The sequence below is a fragment of the Hemitrygon akajei genome, chromosome 14 (genome assembly GCF_048418815.1).
Source record: "Hemitrygon akajei chromosome 14, sHemAka1.3, whole genome shotgun sequence".
NCBI classification, from domain to species: Eukaryota; Metazoa; Chordata; class Chondrichthyes; order Myliobatiformes; family Dasyatidae; genus Hemitrygon; species Hemitrygon akajei.
In genome coordinates this window covers 93,919,597-93,935,028 of record NC_133137.1, presented here as the reverse complement: position 1 = coordinate 93,935,028, position 15,432 = coordinate 93,919,597, and the positions used below count along the sequence as shown (strand labels likewise).

Here is a 15,432-nt window from a genome sequence, read left to right as displayed (position 1 = left end):
TGACCTACCAACCTACCAACTGGTACGTTTTTGGATCCCAAGCACCCTCTGTACGTTAATCTTTAAGCACAATGTAATGAAAGCACTGTTTATTATGTAAGAAAAATATTTTATCAAGTACCTCATGGATAAAGGCCCAGACTGGTCCCCATCTAAATAGTGTGATTCTGTGAAGTTTCATTCTGATGATCTTGGGTGAGACCTTTCTTTAGTAAGGGTTGAAAAGTTTAGGAGACCGAAAAGCAATCTACTGAAATACAAGATTCTTAGTGGGCTAGAAGGAAACCTCTGAAAGGATGTTTCCCCTCGAGAGAGAACCCAGGACCAGGGGGTTTGGTCTCCAAATAAGGAGGCAGTTATTTAAAACTCAAATGTTGAAGAATATCTTCTCTTCAGAAGGTTGAGTTTTTGCATCAGAATTGTGGGGACAGAATACTTGGATTTTTTTTAAGGCTTAGTTAGATAGATTTCCGATCTGTTGGGCAATCAAAGGTTATGGGGAAATGGCAGGAAAGCAGACTTCTGAAACATTGAGTCAAGGGGCTGAGTGCCTACTGCTATTACTTTTTGTACAGTATTGAAATGTCCAAACCAGGATGTTTAAAATTTATTTCCTATTTCAGGCACGTTAGCTGACCTTAGGCAATCAGCATTTGAAGTGTTTGTGGCCCCAGGACTAACCTTCCCACTTCTGATCACTACCCAGTAACTTGTGTTGGGAAATGTGAAGCAATAGTTAAGAATGGGGTGAGCTGCGGTTTTAAAGAATGGTTGGAGTTGAAGCACACACAGAGCAAATATCAAGAAACAGAAATGCTTTCAAGGTGCATCGGAGCTGAGTGTGGGGCAGGAATGAAAACATTGCCTCCATTTTGACAATGCAATATGAGAGCGTTTGGTTCAAAAATAAACTTGCAGTACTACTGGAACTTCCATGTTCCCTTCAAGACATCCACAATGAAATAAATTTAGTGTTGCAGCTACAGTGAAACAGGCAGACAATTTACTTAGTTAAAACCTTCAAGAAGCAACCCAGTCAGCTTCTCACCAAGATGCACCTAAATGTAGGTCTGTGAAACACTTCTGTGATAAAATCAGTCCACTAATAATATATAATGTTACATTTGGCCATATTTTTGGATGGCAACATTTCAAGAATGGCACAAACCTGCCAACTGGAGGAGGGTTAGTAAAAAAGAGAACTTGGAGCTCCAGAATTCTCTAGTTCAACTGGAACTTTTGTCTCCTCTTCCACAGCAGGTCACGTCGCTCAACATAATAGTGTTTTGTAACCTGAAGGTTAGAGAATTGGAAATGGTATGAGCACAGGTTAACCATTTGGATATTAGCACCCAGATGAAAACTGATATATTGCGTTGGTCTTTCAAATCAAGTAAATGGTACATTTTTATGTGTTACAGACTTCATTGAAAGAACGTTTTGAGGTTGATGATATGACATCCGACACATGGATTTCTCTGGATGGTGGAAAGGCTTGCACAGACTGTGGTGTTCTGGTGGAAGATTTGCCCCTCTATTTCAGTGGAGTAGGCATGAGACAGGCAATAACCCAGGACCTTGATCTCAGGGGTACAAAGTGAGTTTGACACAATTGTTTATATGCAAAATTCTCTTGAAGGACAAATCAAAACCGCATTAATGGGGTTTTTGGTTGTGATTTGATGGTCACCACTTAATAATTTGAATTTGTTACTTCACTGGCAATCTGGCTTCAAGGGGTCAAAAAATTTTTGGTGTGGGAAAATGAGAAATTAAGAAATGTCACCGTAAATTGTTGTGAAATTAGCAATGAGGCTTCTTATTTGGCAGATTAAAGGGCGCAACATCTCCACTGGAACCGTTCCTGGCCATGGCTGATTTCCTTACACTATGTTTGGAGATTATTATTTGGACAGAAAAATGGTCAAGATTGTAAATCTATGATGAGGAAATAAACCATTTGATAGTGCCATATCTTGGATATTTGATTGGAAGAAGACTTCACTTTCAAATGAATCTTTCAATTCTTCTTTAGGAGAAACTACAACAAAGTATCACTCGTCTGGCTGTTATTGTGTTCTGTCTGTTAATATGGTTGTTTGCACTCAAGTGAAAATAAGAAATATCTACTCTTTAAAGTCATAGAACCATACAGCTCAGTAACAGACCCTTTGGCCCATCATATTCACAAGTGTCTTGTGTGGGTTCTGACAGGGAAAGAGCTTTCATCCAGCCCACATAAAGACATTGATGTGGCCAAAATTCAGGGATCGGTGAAGCTGCTTCTGATTAGAATTCCTTGAAATTCTAGTCTCAGTTTCTTCTCTCTAGCAACTTGAACAGCAGGGAAAAAAACAAAAGAGAACTCAGTGGAAAATCCAGAAAGAGAATCAGATTCCCAAGAAAGTCTGCAGATGCTGAAATCCAAAGGAATCAGTTTCCTGGACAGAATCAGGCAGAACATTAGGCTAGCGGGGAGGTTGGAAGTCTCCAAGATGTTGGGCACTTTTAATCACTACCTTAGTGAACAGGGTGCAGTTAGACCTTTTCAGGATACTTTGACAGATAAAAAGAGTTGGGACAAAGTGTCTTGTGGATGTGTGGGAGAAGTGACTGGTGCAAGAAGATTAAACTTTCCCACTGTGGCTACAGGTCCATCTTGTCCACCTTTACTGATACAGGAGCCTAATGATATAGGCTGTTTGATTCCATTCATTCAGAGAGGTCATGAATGACAATTGCAAACAGAGTAGGGTTTGAGCTAAGTGAAAAAACCAACATTTGTTATGTAACGCTCACGCGATTAGCTGGTGTATGTCTAGGGGAAAATTCGTCCACCCGCCAAACCGCGCCTCCCGTATACGTGGATGCTGTGAAATGCACACTGGTACAAACTCGCACACACAATATCAAACCGCGCACCATGTACGCTTACAGAATACACTTTATAAATCTTACTAGAACTAAGTGATTAATAGCGATACAATATATATGAAAGGAAAGAAAAGGCACCAGAACTTATCAGGGTTCAGTCAATCAGTGCACAATCATTGGAGCTCAACCATCGAAGTCTTCGGTCCACTATTCGATCTTCTCCGAGCTCCACAACCCACACGTCTGGGACCAACCTCGGTGGTCGAGCAGAGCGCATCCAGCACCGTCTGCCTTCCTCGAGATCTCCTCTCCAACTCCCCCAAAAGTCCGCGCAACAACAGCTCACAGACCCACAAGGAAGAATAACATCTTTCCCAATTGGTTAACAAATGAATACAATCCTCATTATCAGTAATTATAACCCAAGCAAGCTGCGAGAGAAAGCGCTCCCTCACCAGTTAACTTAACAAAGGAGCATTCCTACTTTTACTTAACAAAGAAGCCATTTTGATTAACATATGCAGTAAAATAAGAAACCCTTTACAGTTAGTTTAATGGAACAGACAGAATTCCAGACAAGCTGAATCACAAATGGGAAAGGCCTTTCTGAGAGAGCAATGAAATATTCCAATATTGAGCTTCTCGAGGTGTAGCAGCTGAGGGTAAGCAGTGTCTGCCAGCGAGGTAACACTTTAAACCTCATTGGAAAAGAAAGCAGCAAGAAAGTCCTCTTTCCTAGAAATCAGTTCCTAATCAGGAATAGTGACAACATTTAAAAGGAGTCATGAGACCGCAGATGCTGGAATCAGGAACATCAAAACCAACGGCTTGAGACAAGAGATGTTTCCCAACTGTTTCTAAGTGCCTAATGTATCCTATTTACAAATTAATGTAGATTTTTATTTTTTGCTAGATTTGTGCAGTATTGGGCCAGAATTGGCAGTGAGAACAACATGACAACATGTCATCAACCCATCTGTCGGAAGGAGGGGGTTTTGTTGGACTATTCAACTGATGGAGGTGAGGCTTATTCCCTTCCTTGCTAACTGCGTGATTATCTGCAATACTTCTTAATCATCTACAAATGAATAATCAATGAGGCTTTCAGAAGGAGAAAGATTAACTCATCCAAATGAAGACTCAGGAGTGGAAGAACAAGAGAGCAACAAAGATGATCCAGACTTGATGAAGGGTCTCAATCCAAATTGTCAGCTCCATAGATGCTTCCAGTCCTGCTGAGTTCCTCCAGTATTTTGTGGGTTAACTCATCAGGAGGTAGCAATTCACCAAAATGCACCACACCGGTAGCATTTCATTGCCATACTTGGAGTGAGCCCCTTTCTTCGGGGAATTTAGAGGGAGAAAACTCATAAAATTGTGTGGATCATTACTCGAGAAAGAGAAGAACTGAAGGACATGCTGATAGGGAAAGGTGAGGTCATTTGGAAGGAGGCTTGTGTGGTGATCCAGACAGGTCCTTTTTTCACACAAGCCGTAGCAGTTAGTTGTCAAAGGAGGTTTTGGAGGCAGGAATGGTAGAGGAGACGTGAGAGTGCAGATGCTGGAATCAGCACAAAACAAACTGCTCATTCCAGAGCTCTCTGGACAGGTACTTGAATAAGCAAGCCATGGGTGGCAATGGAATTAACACGGGCAAATGGGATTAGCAGAGGTAGATATAGCGGTCAGCACAGGAACAGTGTTTGGAAGAGCCTCTTTCTATGCTGTACAACTCTCTGACGAGCATAGATCTGGTGCTTGACTGGCTGCTAAAATACTGTGTAGAAAGTCATCAGTCTTTTTCAGAGAGTAGCATTGATTGAAACCATTGACATGTTGAACTTCATTTAAAAGAAAACCTTTTCAACTTCCTTTCCATTGAAATGCTAAATCTCGTTGCTGGTTCATCCTTCTGATGTGCTGTAGGAATTACCTGGCACCTGCTGCATGAAATGGATTACCAGAAATATATTTCTGTGCGTCAGGATTATGTCCTGCTCCCGGAGGAGGCCCACACCAACACGACCCGTCTGCGGTGGTGGCAACCCTTTTTTGTTCTCAATGGCCTGATGGTGGCGAGCTCAGACCGTGCTCAGTGGGCACTGGACAACATCCTGGTTGGAGGATCTGAGATCAACCCAAGTCAACTAATGGATTCTTTTGACGATGGTAAGATAGAAACATTAGGCTCGTTAATGGCACTGTTTGACATCAATAATTATGAATGGAAGAATTTAATTATGTTATGTTGGATCATCAGAAATGCACAGAAGCTATTTTGCAGTGCCCAGCGACTGTTACATATGCATCAGTTTGCCACTAGAATGTCTAAAAGTCCAATTAGGTTTAATGCCTAAGCAGAACTGGAACTAAAGAGTGCATGATTATCATTCACTGCTGTAGTTATGTCTGGCACAAACTCAGTAGAGGTTTAAACATCATACAACTGCAGGAAGGATGTCACTGCCCTCCAACGTACATCTTTTGTCCCAAATAAACATTACCGGAAATCTTAGTTTCTGAAATTTTCAATGTAGCTTTTCTGACTGACTTCACGTGTTTTGGGAGAGGCTTTCATTTTTTGTCTTTTCTTTTGCTTTTCATATTTGGTTTTTGATATTTTTGATCTCTTTCTACTTAATTTCACTACCTTGTAAGGAGCTTAACTCCGCTTTTCCACAATCTAAATCCCAAATGTTTTAGCATTTCCCTTGGAATTCCTGGGAGCTGGAGAATGAGGAGTCATTTAGTAGGATTACAGAAAGCAAGCTCCACCTACCCTTGTGGTAATCTGGTTTGACAGAGGGTGGCCAGTTCAGCTATTAATATTTATGTCCAGTACAGCTATTGGTTCATGCAACAAATAAACACCTTCACTAATCCTTCAACCGAGAGACAAGTCAGTATATTATATTATTCTTGTATAAGGCAATAAAATATATCAGTGTATTGAAGTGGAAGCAACATGTTTTTAATGGCAAACGTGTCCAATTTACAAGTCAGCCTGGTGCCAGTAAGACGCCAAGCATCATTATCTGACTAGGTTGTGTTAAAAGTAACAGCAGGACTCATGCCCTCAGGAGATGTGAATGTGGTGAGACTTGCAATTGTATTTTGTTTCATAAATGAGTGCTGTATATTGAGGAATGGATGTAGTTTACCGCAAAGAAAAAGAAATATATATTTTGTGTGAAGGCTAACAAAAGGTGAGCACAATAAATATAGAACAGATTATAACATTCATTATTGGATCATATATCTAAAGACACTTCTGATAGGCAGTGTTACATCCCAGTTTCTGCATCGCCTCTCCTTTAGTGATACTTCTGAGGCAACCTTATAATTATTGCTTCACTCTAATTAAACCCATTGTATCTGCCTTATGTCTTCACACGTATTAAGCTTTGAAAACAAAACAATTCTATCAAGCATATATACGGGCCCTCATTATAAATGCTAGACCAATGGACTCTGGTACATAGGAGTGAGCTCCCATAAATATTATTAAATTTAAACAAGAACCGGTATTGAAAAACAACCTGCTTACAGTAAGACCATCAACACACACAAAATGCTGGTGGAACACAGCAGGCCAGGCAGCATCTATAGGAGAAGCACTGTTGATGTTTCGGGCCGAGACCCTTCGTCAGGACAGTTTGATTAGAGCCATCCAATTACCATCTTGCTCAGAATTGAATGAAACAGTAAGACCATAACATGTAACCTTGCCGCATTAATCAGACACCATAGTTTCTTACGAACACAGACTGGCAGTTTCATCACAGGAGGCCACTTAAAAGAGTGGCTTTGCAAATTGACAAGCAATCACTTCTATCAGAATCAGGTTTAATGTCACTGATGTAATACCAAGAAATTTAATGCTATGAAGCCTGTGTAGTGATCCTCTATCAAACAATGTAACCTGCACTGATTCTTCAAACCAGCCATGGAGCGTGGGGTATCCTGATTCTGTAACATCGTAACTAGGCAGGGGAAAAATGATAAATAATATTCATGTTAATTGGCCCTCATCAATAACATTCATAGAACACAGGACAGGCCCTTCGGCCCATGATGTTATGCTGACCTTTTAACCTGCTCCAAAATAAATCTAACCCCTCCCTCCTAACCAGTCCTCCATTTCTCTTTCATCCATTTTTTTTTTACCTTTAAGAGACTTTTAGATAGGCTCATGAATGGAAAAAAAATGGAGAGCCACGAGTGAGGATTGATCTTGGAGTAGGTTAAAGGTTGGCTCAACATTGTGGGCCAAAGACCCTGCACTGTGCTGGAATGTTCTATGTGCCTAATTAGGAGTCTTAAATGTCCGTAATGCCTCCACCCCCCACAGTGTGTTCCATGTACTTAACACTCTCTGCAACTGCTCCCGTCATCCCCTTTGTACTTTCCTCCAATCACCTTAAAAGTATGTCTTCTCATAGAAAGCATCGCTGCCCTGCATTAAAGGTGCTGGCTGTCCACTCTATCTACGCCTCTCATCATTTTTTACACCTCTATCAAGTTGCCTCATAATATTCATCATAATACTGTGGAGGTATAGTTTCCACATTGAGTGATTTTGTGTATTTTCTGACTGATGGACAAAATCAACCAGATGCACCCAGTTTTCCTTTAAATGGTGAGGAGATTTTCCTTGTTCCCATCAGACTAGCTCACGAGAAGATGCTAACAGGCGGCCACGAATAAATATTCAGGTGAACTAAGTTGCACCACGGACTCCCTCTGTGCTAAAGTAACTGAGCCTGAGCTTTAAGCTATGCTTTCAATCCGTAAAATATAGATTGATGGTGCAAGTTCATTCCAGAGGGATGTATTTTTCTCCTACAGAAGGTGTTAACCATGATGGAAACTGGATCTTCTACCCTAATGCAGTCCGTACAGCTGGTTTCTGCGGGAATCCCTCATTCCATCTCTATTGGCCTAATAAAAAGAAAGACAAGACGCACAATTTCTTAGCTTCACGGGAACTTATTGTAGCACCAGGATATGTTCTACAATTCAGAGTAAGCTTCTATCTGAGTTATTTAATAATCTCCTCTTCCCCTATCCCCTCTCTCCTCTTCCACCCCCTCTCCTGTTCCACCCCTCCTCCCCTCTTCCACCCCTCCTCCCCTCTACCACCTCTCCTCCCCTCTTTCACACCCTCCCCTCTTCCACCCCTACCCCTCTTTCACTCCTCTCTCTTCTTCCCCACTCCCTCTCTCTTCTTCCCCACTCTCTCTCTCTTCTTTCCCCCACTCCCTCTCCCTCTGGATGTTCTCTGGGTGAAATACCTTGGCTATGAGGTTATGTGATGTGACACTGACCATTTTCGGCCAATCTAACCCTTCCTGTGACACCCATCTGTCAAGGACTGGAAATCCACTGGATCCTCCACTTTTTATGAATGAGCATTAGTTCAGTGTTTACCTGTACAAATGTGGGATGCTTTGTAATTGATGATAGGCGAGGTAACTGGGAAGTGTTATGATATGAAGGAAATCAAACACACAAAGCAAACTGTCTTGTTTGAATAATTTTGAGTTGATTGTCTGTAGTTTCAGCCAGTGAGCATTTAACCAAGAAATGGCGTGAAGCCTGCCTTTGGAGTGACTCCTGGAGATCCCTTGGTAGGAATGTTGCAGGGCCAACGTGTAAGTGACTACTTAAGAGTGATCGAATAATGTGTAGCATATGTCAGCCATATCAAACTTTGCATAATGCTCGAGGGCAATCACAGTTACAGCAGCTATGTATCATTGCAACTTCACCTAGTTTGTTTGGTGCAGTGAGAAGACTGGAAGTTATTGGGGGCTGGTTAGAGCTGTGACATTTGAAGGGTCACAATATTGCACTTCAGCACCAGAGGGTTCAAAGATGGATGCTGATTTAAGGTGACAAGTGAAGAGGGCAGATTGTCTTCAGGACCAGCCACTCTTCATTTGCCACAGTGTCAAGGGCTTGCACCTAAAGTACAGGATTCTGTTGATTTCCTGCTAAAACTGTTCAGAAACACGTCAAACTAAAAGTGAACAATTCTCCAAGTTACGTTTTCTTCTGTAATTTTGTAACATTCTAATTTGTAATTTATTCATTATTATATTCTCTTTCACTCTCTTTTCTCCTGCTTCTTATTTAATATCCCATGTTCTGCAAGGAGTTTCTTCCCTGCACTGAATTTACTTTGTCCCTGGATCTTTCCCATCTTGTCTCTTTGTACTGAATCTAACACACCCTACTGATTCACTGTGACATCAAAGAGCCACTGCTTTAAAAAAAGGGACAAAGGAATGTGCTGCCTTTTAGCTGGACAATTCATTGGAGCTTTGTTGGATTTTCTCTTCTGTAATGTCTTTCAGATTGTAGTTGGTTGTGAAGCTGATTCCTGTGGGAACTTCCAGCCCGTATTGTTGGAGTATAGTAAGGATCAGAGGTAAGTGGTACCCTATGAACAACAGATGAGTATCTTTGCCATCAGAATGTTCTGTGAATTAGCAGCCTGCACGGTAGAAAGTCCCTATTGTACCCTTAACAAAATCTTATACTGTGATTTTTAGAAATTCCAAATACTTTTTAATTATATTCTATGGCATAGAATACATTCTGGTATTTGTGTATTTAAGCACATTTTCTTCCATATCCATACTTTAACCTCTATCTTTATTTTTTATATAATATTCTCATAATTGTTGAAGGTGGTTGTTTTCAGTTGCATGTTGTGCCAACACACCACAGCAAGTTCCTGTACATGGCGAATAAAGCTTAGCCTTGATCCATATTGGGTGGACTCTGTGTGCAGTGCTGGGTTGAGCGGTGCACTCTATATTATGTTCACCCTCTGACTCACAGACGAAGGAATTAACTACATCCTTAAGAAGAAATCTTCCCTTTCTCTGTCATCATTGTAATAGCTTATAAAATTTAGGCAAGGGATTACTAACCTACAATCTTGAACAATATATTCTATTGCATGAATGATTTAATTTGTATTCATCCTCCCACTACAAAAAGCTCAATGTAAATTTATTATCAAAGTCCATACATGTCACTGTATACAACCCTGGGACTCATTTTCTTGCAGGCATACTCAGTAAATTCATAATAGAATATTCACCATAATGGAATTGATGGAAGACCGCAGCAACTTGGGGTGTTCAACCAGTCTGCAAAAGACAACAAACTGTGCAAATACAAAAAGAAAGAAATAATAATAGCAAAAAAATAAGCAATAAATGTTGAGAACATGAGATGAAGGGTCCTTGAAATAAGACGTATAAGGTGATGAGTGGCATTGACCGTGTGGATAGCCAGAAGCTTTTTCCCAGGGCTGAAATGGCTATCACAAGGGAGCATAGTTTTAAGGAAGTAGGTACAGGGGATGTCAGAGGTAAGTTTTTCACACTGAGAATGGTGGGTGCATGGAATGCACTGCGAGCGAAGGTGGTGGAGGCAGATACAATAGGGTATTTTAAGAGACTCTTAGATAGGTACATGGAGCTTAGAAAAATAGAGGGCTACGCGGTAGGGAAATTGTAGGCAGCTTCTCGAGTAGGTTACATGGTCGGCACAACACTGTGGGCCGAAGGGCCTGTAATGCGCTGTAGATTTTCTATGTTCTAAGTGAGTCTATCGATTGTGGAAACATTTCAATAATGGGGCAAGTGAAGTCATCCCTTTTGGTTTGCGAGCCTGATGGCCGAGGGGTAATAACTGTTCCTGAACCTGGTGATGTGAGTCCTGTAGCTCCTGTACCTTCTTTCTGGTGGCAGCAGCGAGAAGAGAGCATGTCCTGGGTGGTGGGGGTCCCTGATGGTGGACGCTGTTTTCCTGTGACAGTGCTTTGTGTCTGGTGTTACCTAATGGTGTGCTGACAACAGTGGAGCCTAGGCAGCTATTACCGTCATGGAGCAGTTGTGGCAAGCTTCATAAACGTGTAGTGCCTTAGATAAAAACAAGTGATTCAGCAGCTGCTCTTGAACAGGCATCGGATATGCATCAGTTGGAACAGGAGGATGGCAGTGAACCACTTTGGGATGGTTGGAAATCAGGAAAGTGGCTGAGTTTGTTGTCAAAGTACATATATGGTATAAATCGCTCCTTCCCTCCCTTGGGCAAGGTGGAGCACCTGCTTAGCCCCTCCCGCCATCTGTTTACGGTCATGTGAAGCCATGGGAGCAGGTGGTGGATGGTCATATCACAAGTCCTGTTTATTCAACCACTGAAGCCAGACAGACAATCTCTGAGCATATTGATAATGGCTGGGGTCAGAAGAAGGCAATGGCAAACTACCACAGTAGATAAATTTTGCCGAGAACAATCATGGTTAGAGACCGTCATCGTCCACGTCATATGACACATATGTCGCCATATAATAAATTAGCTTCACACTTTAGGGAGGATGTGTTATTGACTGGCTGAACAGCTGAAGGAGTGAAAATGCAGACAGGCTTCAGACCCTCCATTGGCAGCTTTGGGGAAATTGGTGGGCAGGTGAGATTTAGAAGTTGGGACCTGACCTGTAAGGTTGCAGTGGGTGCTCGCGATGGAATTGATGTCATTCTGGAACGGGAAGGAGGCTGAAGACTGAGGGCTTGCTCTTTAGGAACAGAATTCCCAATGAATGTTTCATCCTTGGACAATTTGGTCTAATTTTTCCTTCAATTGCACTGGAAAAGATGTAATTTGAAATATGAAGGTATCTAGTTGACTGCAAGTGAGGAAGTAGCTGGACTATTTTCTAGAGTAATATTAAATGACCCTGATGTGATGGTTGTCACATTGTAATTCTGAAAAATGAGGCACTTGAAATACAGAGAATTAAGAGATCTAATTTTTAGGCATAAAATGAAAATCTAGAATATCTTTGCAAGTCAGGCAGTATCTCTGGAAACAGTTAATATTTCAGATTTGCAACCTTCAGTAGTACTGTGGTTTAGACATAGAATATGCAATTGGCTTTATTCTGAATAAGTGAATATACTATTCTGTGTATTTTGTCAAACAGTAAGATGCAACAGATCACAATGATAAGTTTATAACAATACTTTGATAACTCTGAGTCATACAGATTAATAATTGTTTTGAATCTGTGTATCTTCCCAACATCAGAATGGGTGATTCAAAAACTTATATTCATCTGGGTGTTTATTCCTGTGCTTATTATTTTTCTACTCAAGTTATTCTAGTGAATGGAGAATTGTAGATTAATATGACAATACTTCTATGGCAAGTCTTTTTCATATTCCAGGTTCCAGAATCACACCCTCAGAGAGTTAAGGATGTAATATTAAAATTCTATCTCCAACTATTATGCATGTCCTTCTGGGAAGGCAGAATAGAATTCTTTAGCCCTGCATCTGCTCGTATTTTCTCCAAAACTGTTATGTGTGGTCAGGTCAGTGAACAGTGGTGTGCCTCAGAGATCTGTTCTGGGACCCCTATTCTTCGTGATTTTTATAAATGACCTGGATGAGGAAGTGAAAGGATGGGTTAATAAATTTACTGATGACACAAAGGTTGGAGGTGTTGTGGATAGTGTGGAGGGCTGTCAGAGGTTACAGTGGAACATTGATAGGATGCAATTCTGGGCTGAAAAATGGCAGATGGAGTTCAACCCAGATAAATGTGAGGTGGTTCATTTTGGTAGGTCAAGTAGGATGGCAGAATATAGCATTAATGGTAAGACTCTTGGCAGTGTGGAGGATCAGAGGGATCTTGGGGTCAGAGTACATAGGATACTCAAAGCTGCTAAGCAGATTGACTCTGCGGTTAAGAAGGCATACGATGTATTGGCCTTCATCAATCATGGAACTGAATTTAGGAGCCGAGAGGTAATGTTGCAGCTATATAGGACCCTGGTTAGACCCCATTTGGAATACTGTGCTCAATTCTGCTCGCCTCACTACAGGAAGGATGTGGAAACCGTAGAAAGGGTGCAGAGGAGATTTACAAGGATGTTGCCTGGATTGGGGAGCATGCCTTATGAGAATAGGTTGAGTGAGCTCGGCCTTTTCTCCTCGGAGCGACGGCGGATAAGAGGTGACCTGATAGAGGTGTATAAGATGATGAGAGGCATTGATTGTGTGGATTATCAGAGGCTTTTTCCAAGGGTTGAAATGTCTAACACAAGAGGATACAGGTTTAAGGGCATGGAAGTAGGTACAGAGGAGATGTCAGGGGTAAGTTTTTTTTTACACAGAGAGTGGTGAATGCGTGGAATGAACTGCCAGCGATGGTGGTGGAGGCGGATACGATAGGGTCGTTTAAGAGACATCTGGATAGGTATATGGAGCTTAGAAAAATAGAGCGCTATGGGTAACCCTAGGTAAATTCTAAGATAAGGACATCTGCGGCACAGCTTTGTGAGCTGAAGGGCCTGTATTGTGCTCTAGGTGTTCTATGTTTCTAGGAGAATGTTTGTATTGATGATACATATGCCCAGCCTGTATTTCTGGTCTCATCCTCCCTTCTGTTTGTTTTATACTTGAATACTGAGGCAGAGTGGCTGCAGAACATAATTACATTCATCAGGGAACAACAGTTGTGAGCAGTTATTACCAGAATGCTATGCATTTGCAATCAATTTGGAGTATCAGTTATGACAATGCATCGGTGAGCCAGTCTCTTTGTCCTTGGTGCAGGAAGGACTCCTGGTCACTTGTCCAAACAGAGTGTCTTCCTTCTGCAAGCAGCAACCTCGGCTGCTCGCCGTTCCAGTTCCACGAGGCCAGTATTTACACTTCCGTCAACTGCTCCAGCTGGAACCGCGTCACCATTCAACTGCCTGAATACGTTGCATCCAGGTACAGTTCAGAAAGGGGAGTGGTCAATTTACGGCATGGTGTTACTAACTTTTTATTGCCCTTGCACTTTGCTTTCACCTTGTTGCTTATCTTTTTAAAAGTTGAATGCTAATTTTAGGAAAGATATGTTTTTTTCAATGCTTTTGACATTCCAGATGGTGGTGAGAATACCTGCTTACCATTCAACCCAGAGGAAGTTACATAAACATTCAGCAGATAAAAGCTAACAGTTACACCCATCCCCTGTCCATTGCCGTAGGCTAAACCTAGTTGCATCCAATCTTAGTGTGTTATTTGCTTCTGAGCTGTCATATCCAATCCGGCTGACAGAACCTCGGGCCATCTGCAGCTGAAGCCCTTGATCAAGCCTTTCTTACCTGCAGACAAACTGTTGCAATTATCTCCAGGGCATCCAGCCATTCTCAATGGAACAGAACTCAACCTGAACAACTGCCAACTTCCATACCAGGTTCAGACTCAGCAGTGCCCCACCCCTTCACATTTTTGTCAGGCATGTTGATTTATAATCCATCAAAACTTTGATTTTTAAATTCTTATTCTTGCATTCAAATTCCTCTCCCTTTCTCCAGAGCTGCAACCACCCATGAACTCCACACTCTTTCACCTCTGGCCTCCAATACAATTTCTTTTTGTTTCAGTGTTAGTAGCCATAAGTAACTAGCCTGAGTTTTGTTGCCGGATCTACATCTTATTAAACCTATTTGACCATCGTTGCTGTTTTCAGTGCTACTCAGTTCCGATGGATTCAGAAGGAGGGTGTCATAGAGAAACAAAGCTGGGGAATTGACAATGTCTACATCGGCGAGGCCTGTCCCAGGCTGTGCAGTGGGCATGGATACTGTAGAACTGGAACTGTCTGCATCTGCGATGAAGGTTATCAAGGTATGAGTGCTGCAGTGAGGCAAAAACCTAGCATACCTGATTGTGATAGCTCCTAAACGTGCAACTTGAAGAAGTAGTGTTATTTCTTCACATCTTTCAAATCTGATAAAAGACTCATTTTTTTTAAAGTGATACCATTGCTGGAATGAGATTGCATGGTTAGAAACAGAAAGCGCAAAGCAGAAGAAATATTTTGGAGCAAGGGCTAGGGGTTGAGGTAGGATGAAGGTAGGTAGGTGATTTGTGTTTTGAGGAAATGTTACTGATGCACCATCAATAACTCTTGGAGACGTGAGGCAAGATATAGGCTTTTATTGGCTGGAAGAAAGAACAAGCAGCAATTGACCACCACACAGCATCCTGGAGACTGAGGCCGGGGCGGTGTCCCCAATCGCCTTTATACCAGGGTCCGTGGGAGGAGCCACGGTCAGTGGGAGGAGCCACAGGAGCAGTCAGCGGGGGGGGGGGGGGGGGGCGTGTCCAGACAGGTATATGTAGTTCACCACATTCACCCCCACTTTGTTTTAAAAGAGAGTCCCCATGGGGCAAAGTTTCTTACAAGTATATTTACAGGTTAAGTCTATCAGGTGGTCGAATCAGTCGCTGCGATCTACGTAGCACCGGCTGTGATTGCACAGGTGCCGGTGGTGATTGCACCGGAGATGGTGGTTGTGCTGGTCCCGGCCTAACTGGAGGTGTCAGCCCACTAGGCATCAGTGATCTCTCATGCGTGTGCGAGGCACCTGGTATATGCGTGTGCGAGATGCCCGGTATAGGAGTGTCGTGAGGAGTCTGTGTAGGGCTCGGTGTGCGCGGTGTCACCTCGGGGTTCATAGGGTTCATAGTTACCGTG

General features: G+C 42.1%; 1 protein-coding gene and 1 long non-coding RNA gene across 4 annotated transcripts in view; one reads left to right on the top strand and one right to left on the bottom strand.

Annotated features, from left to right (window-relative positions):
* LOC140738800 (uncharacterized) overlaps positions 1–15,432 on the bottom strand; it is a 72,079-nt gene that overhangs the window by 22,451 nt on the left and 34,196 nt on the right. The window lies entirely within an intron of this gene.
* Positions 1–15,432, top strand: part of LOC140738799 (reelin-like) — a 302,475-nt gene that overhangs the window by 274,636 nt on the left and 12,407 nt on the right. The window contains exons 55-61 of one of the 2 annotated variants that reach the window (XM_073066646.1): positions 1,422–1,597; positions 3,788–3,894; positions 4,801–5,043; positions 7,726–7,898; positions 9,234–9,307; positions 13,515–13,676; positions 14,422–14,579. In XM_073066646.1, the coding sequence (XP_072922747.1) occupies positions 1,422–1,597; positions 3,788–3,894; positions 4,801–5,043; positions 7,726–7,898; positions 9,234–9,307; positions 13,515–13,676; positions 14,422–14,579 (1,093 nt within the window). Of the gene's footprint in view, positions 1–1,421; positions 1,598–3,787; positions 3,895–4,800; positions 5,044–7,722; positions 7,899–9,233; positions 9,308–13,514; positions 13,677–14,421; positions 14,580–15,432 lie in introns of both variants that reach the window. The other variant, XM_073066645.1, reaches the window with a different exon arrangement.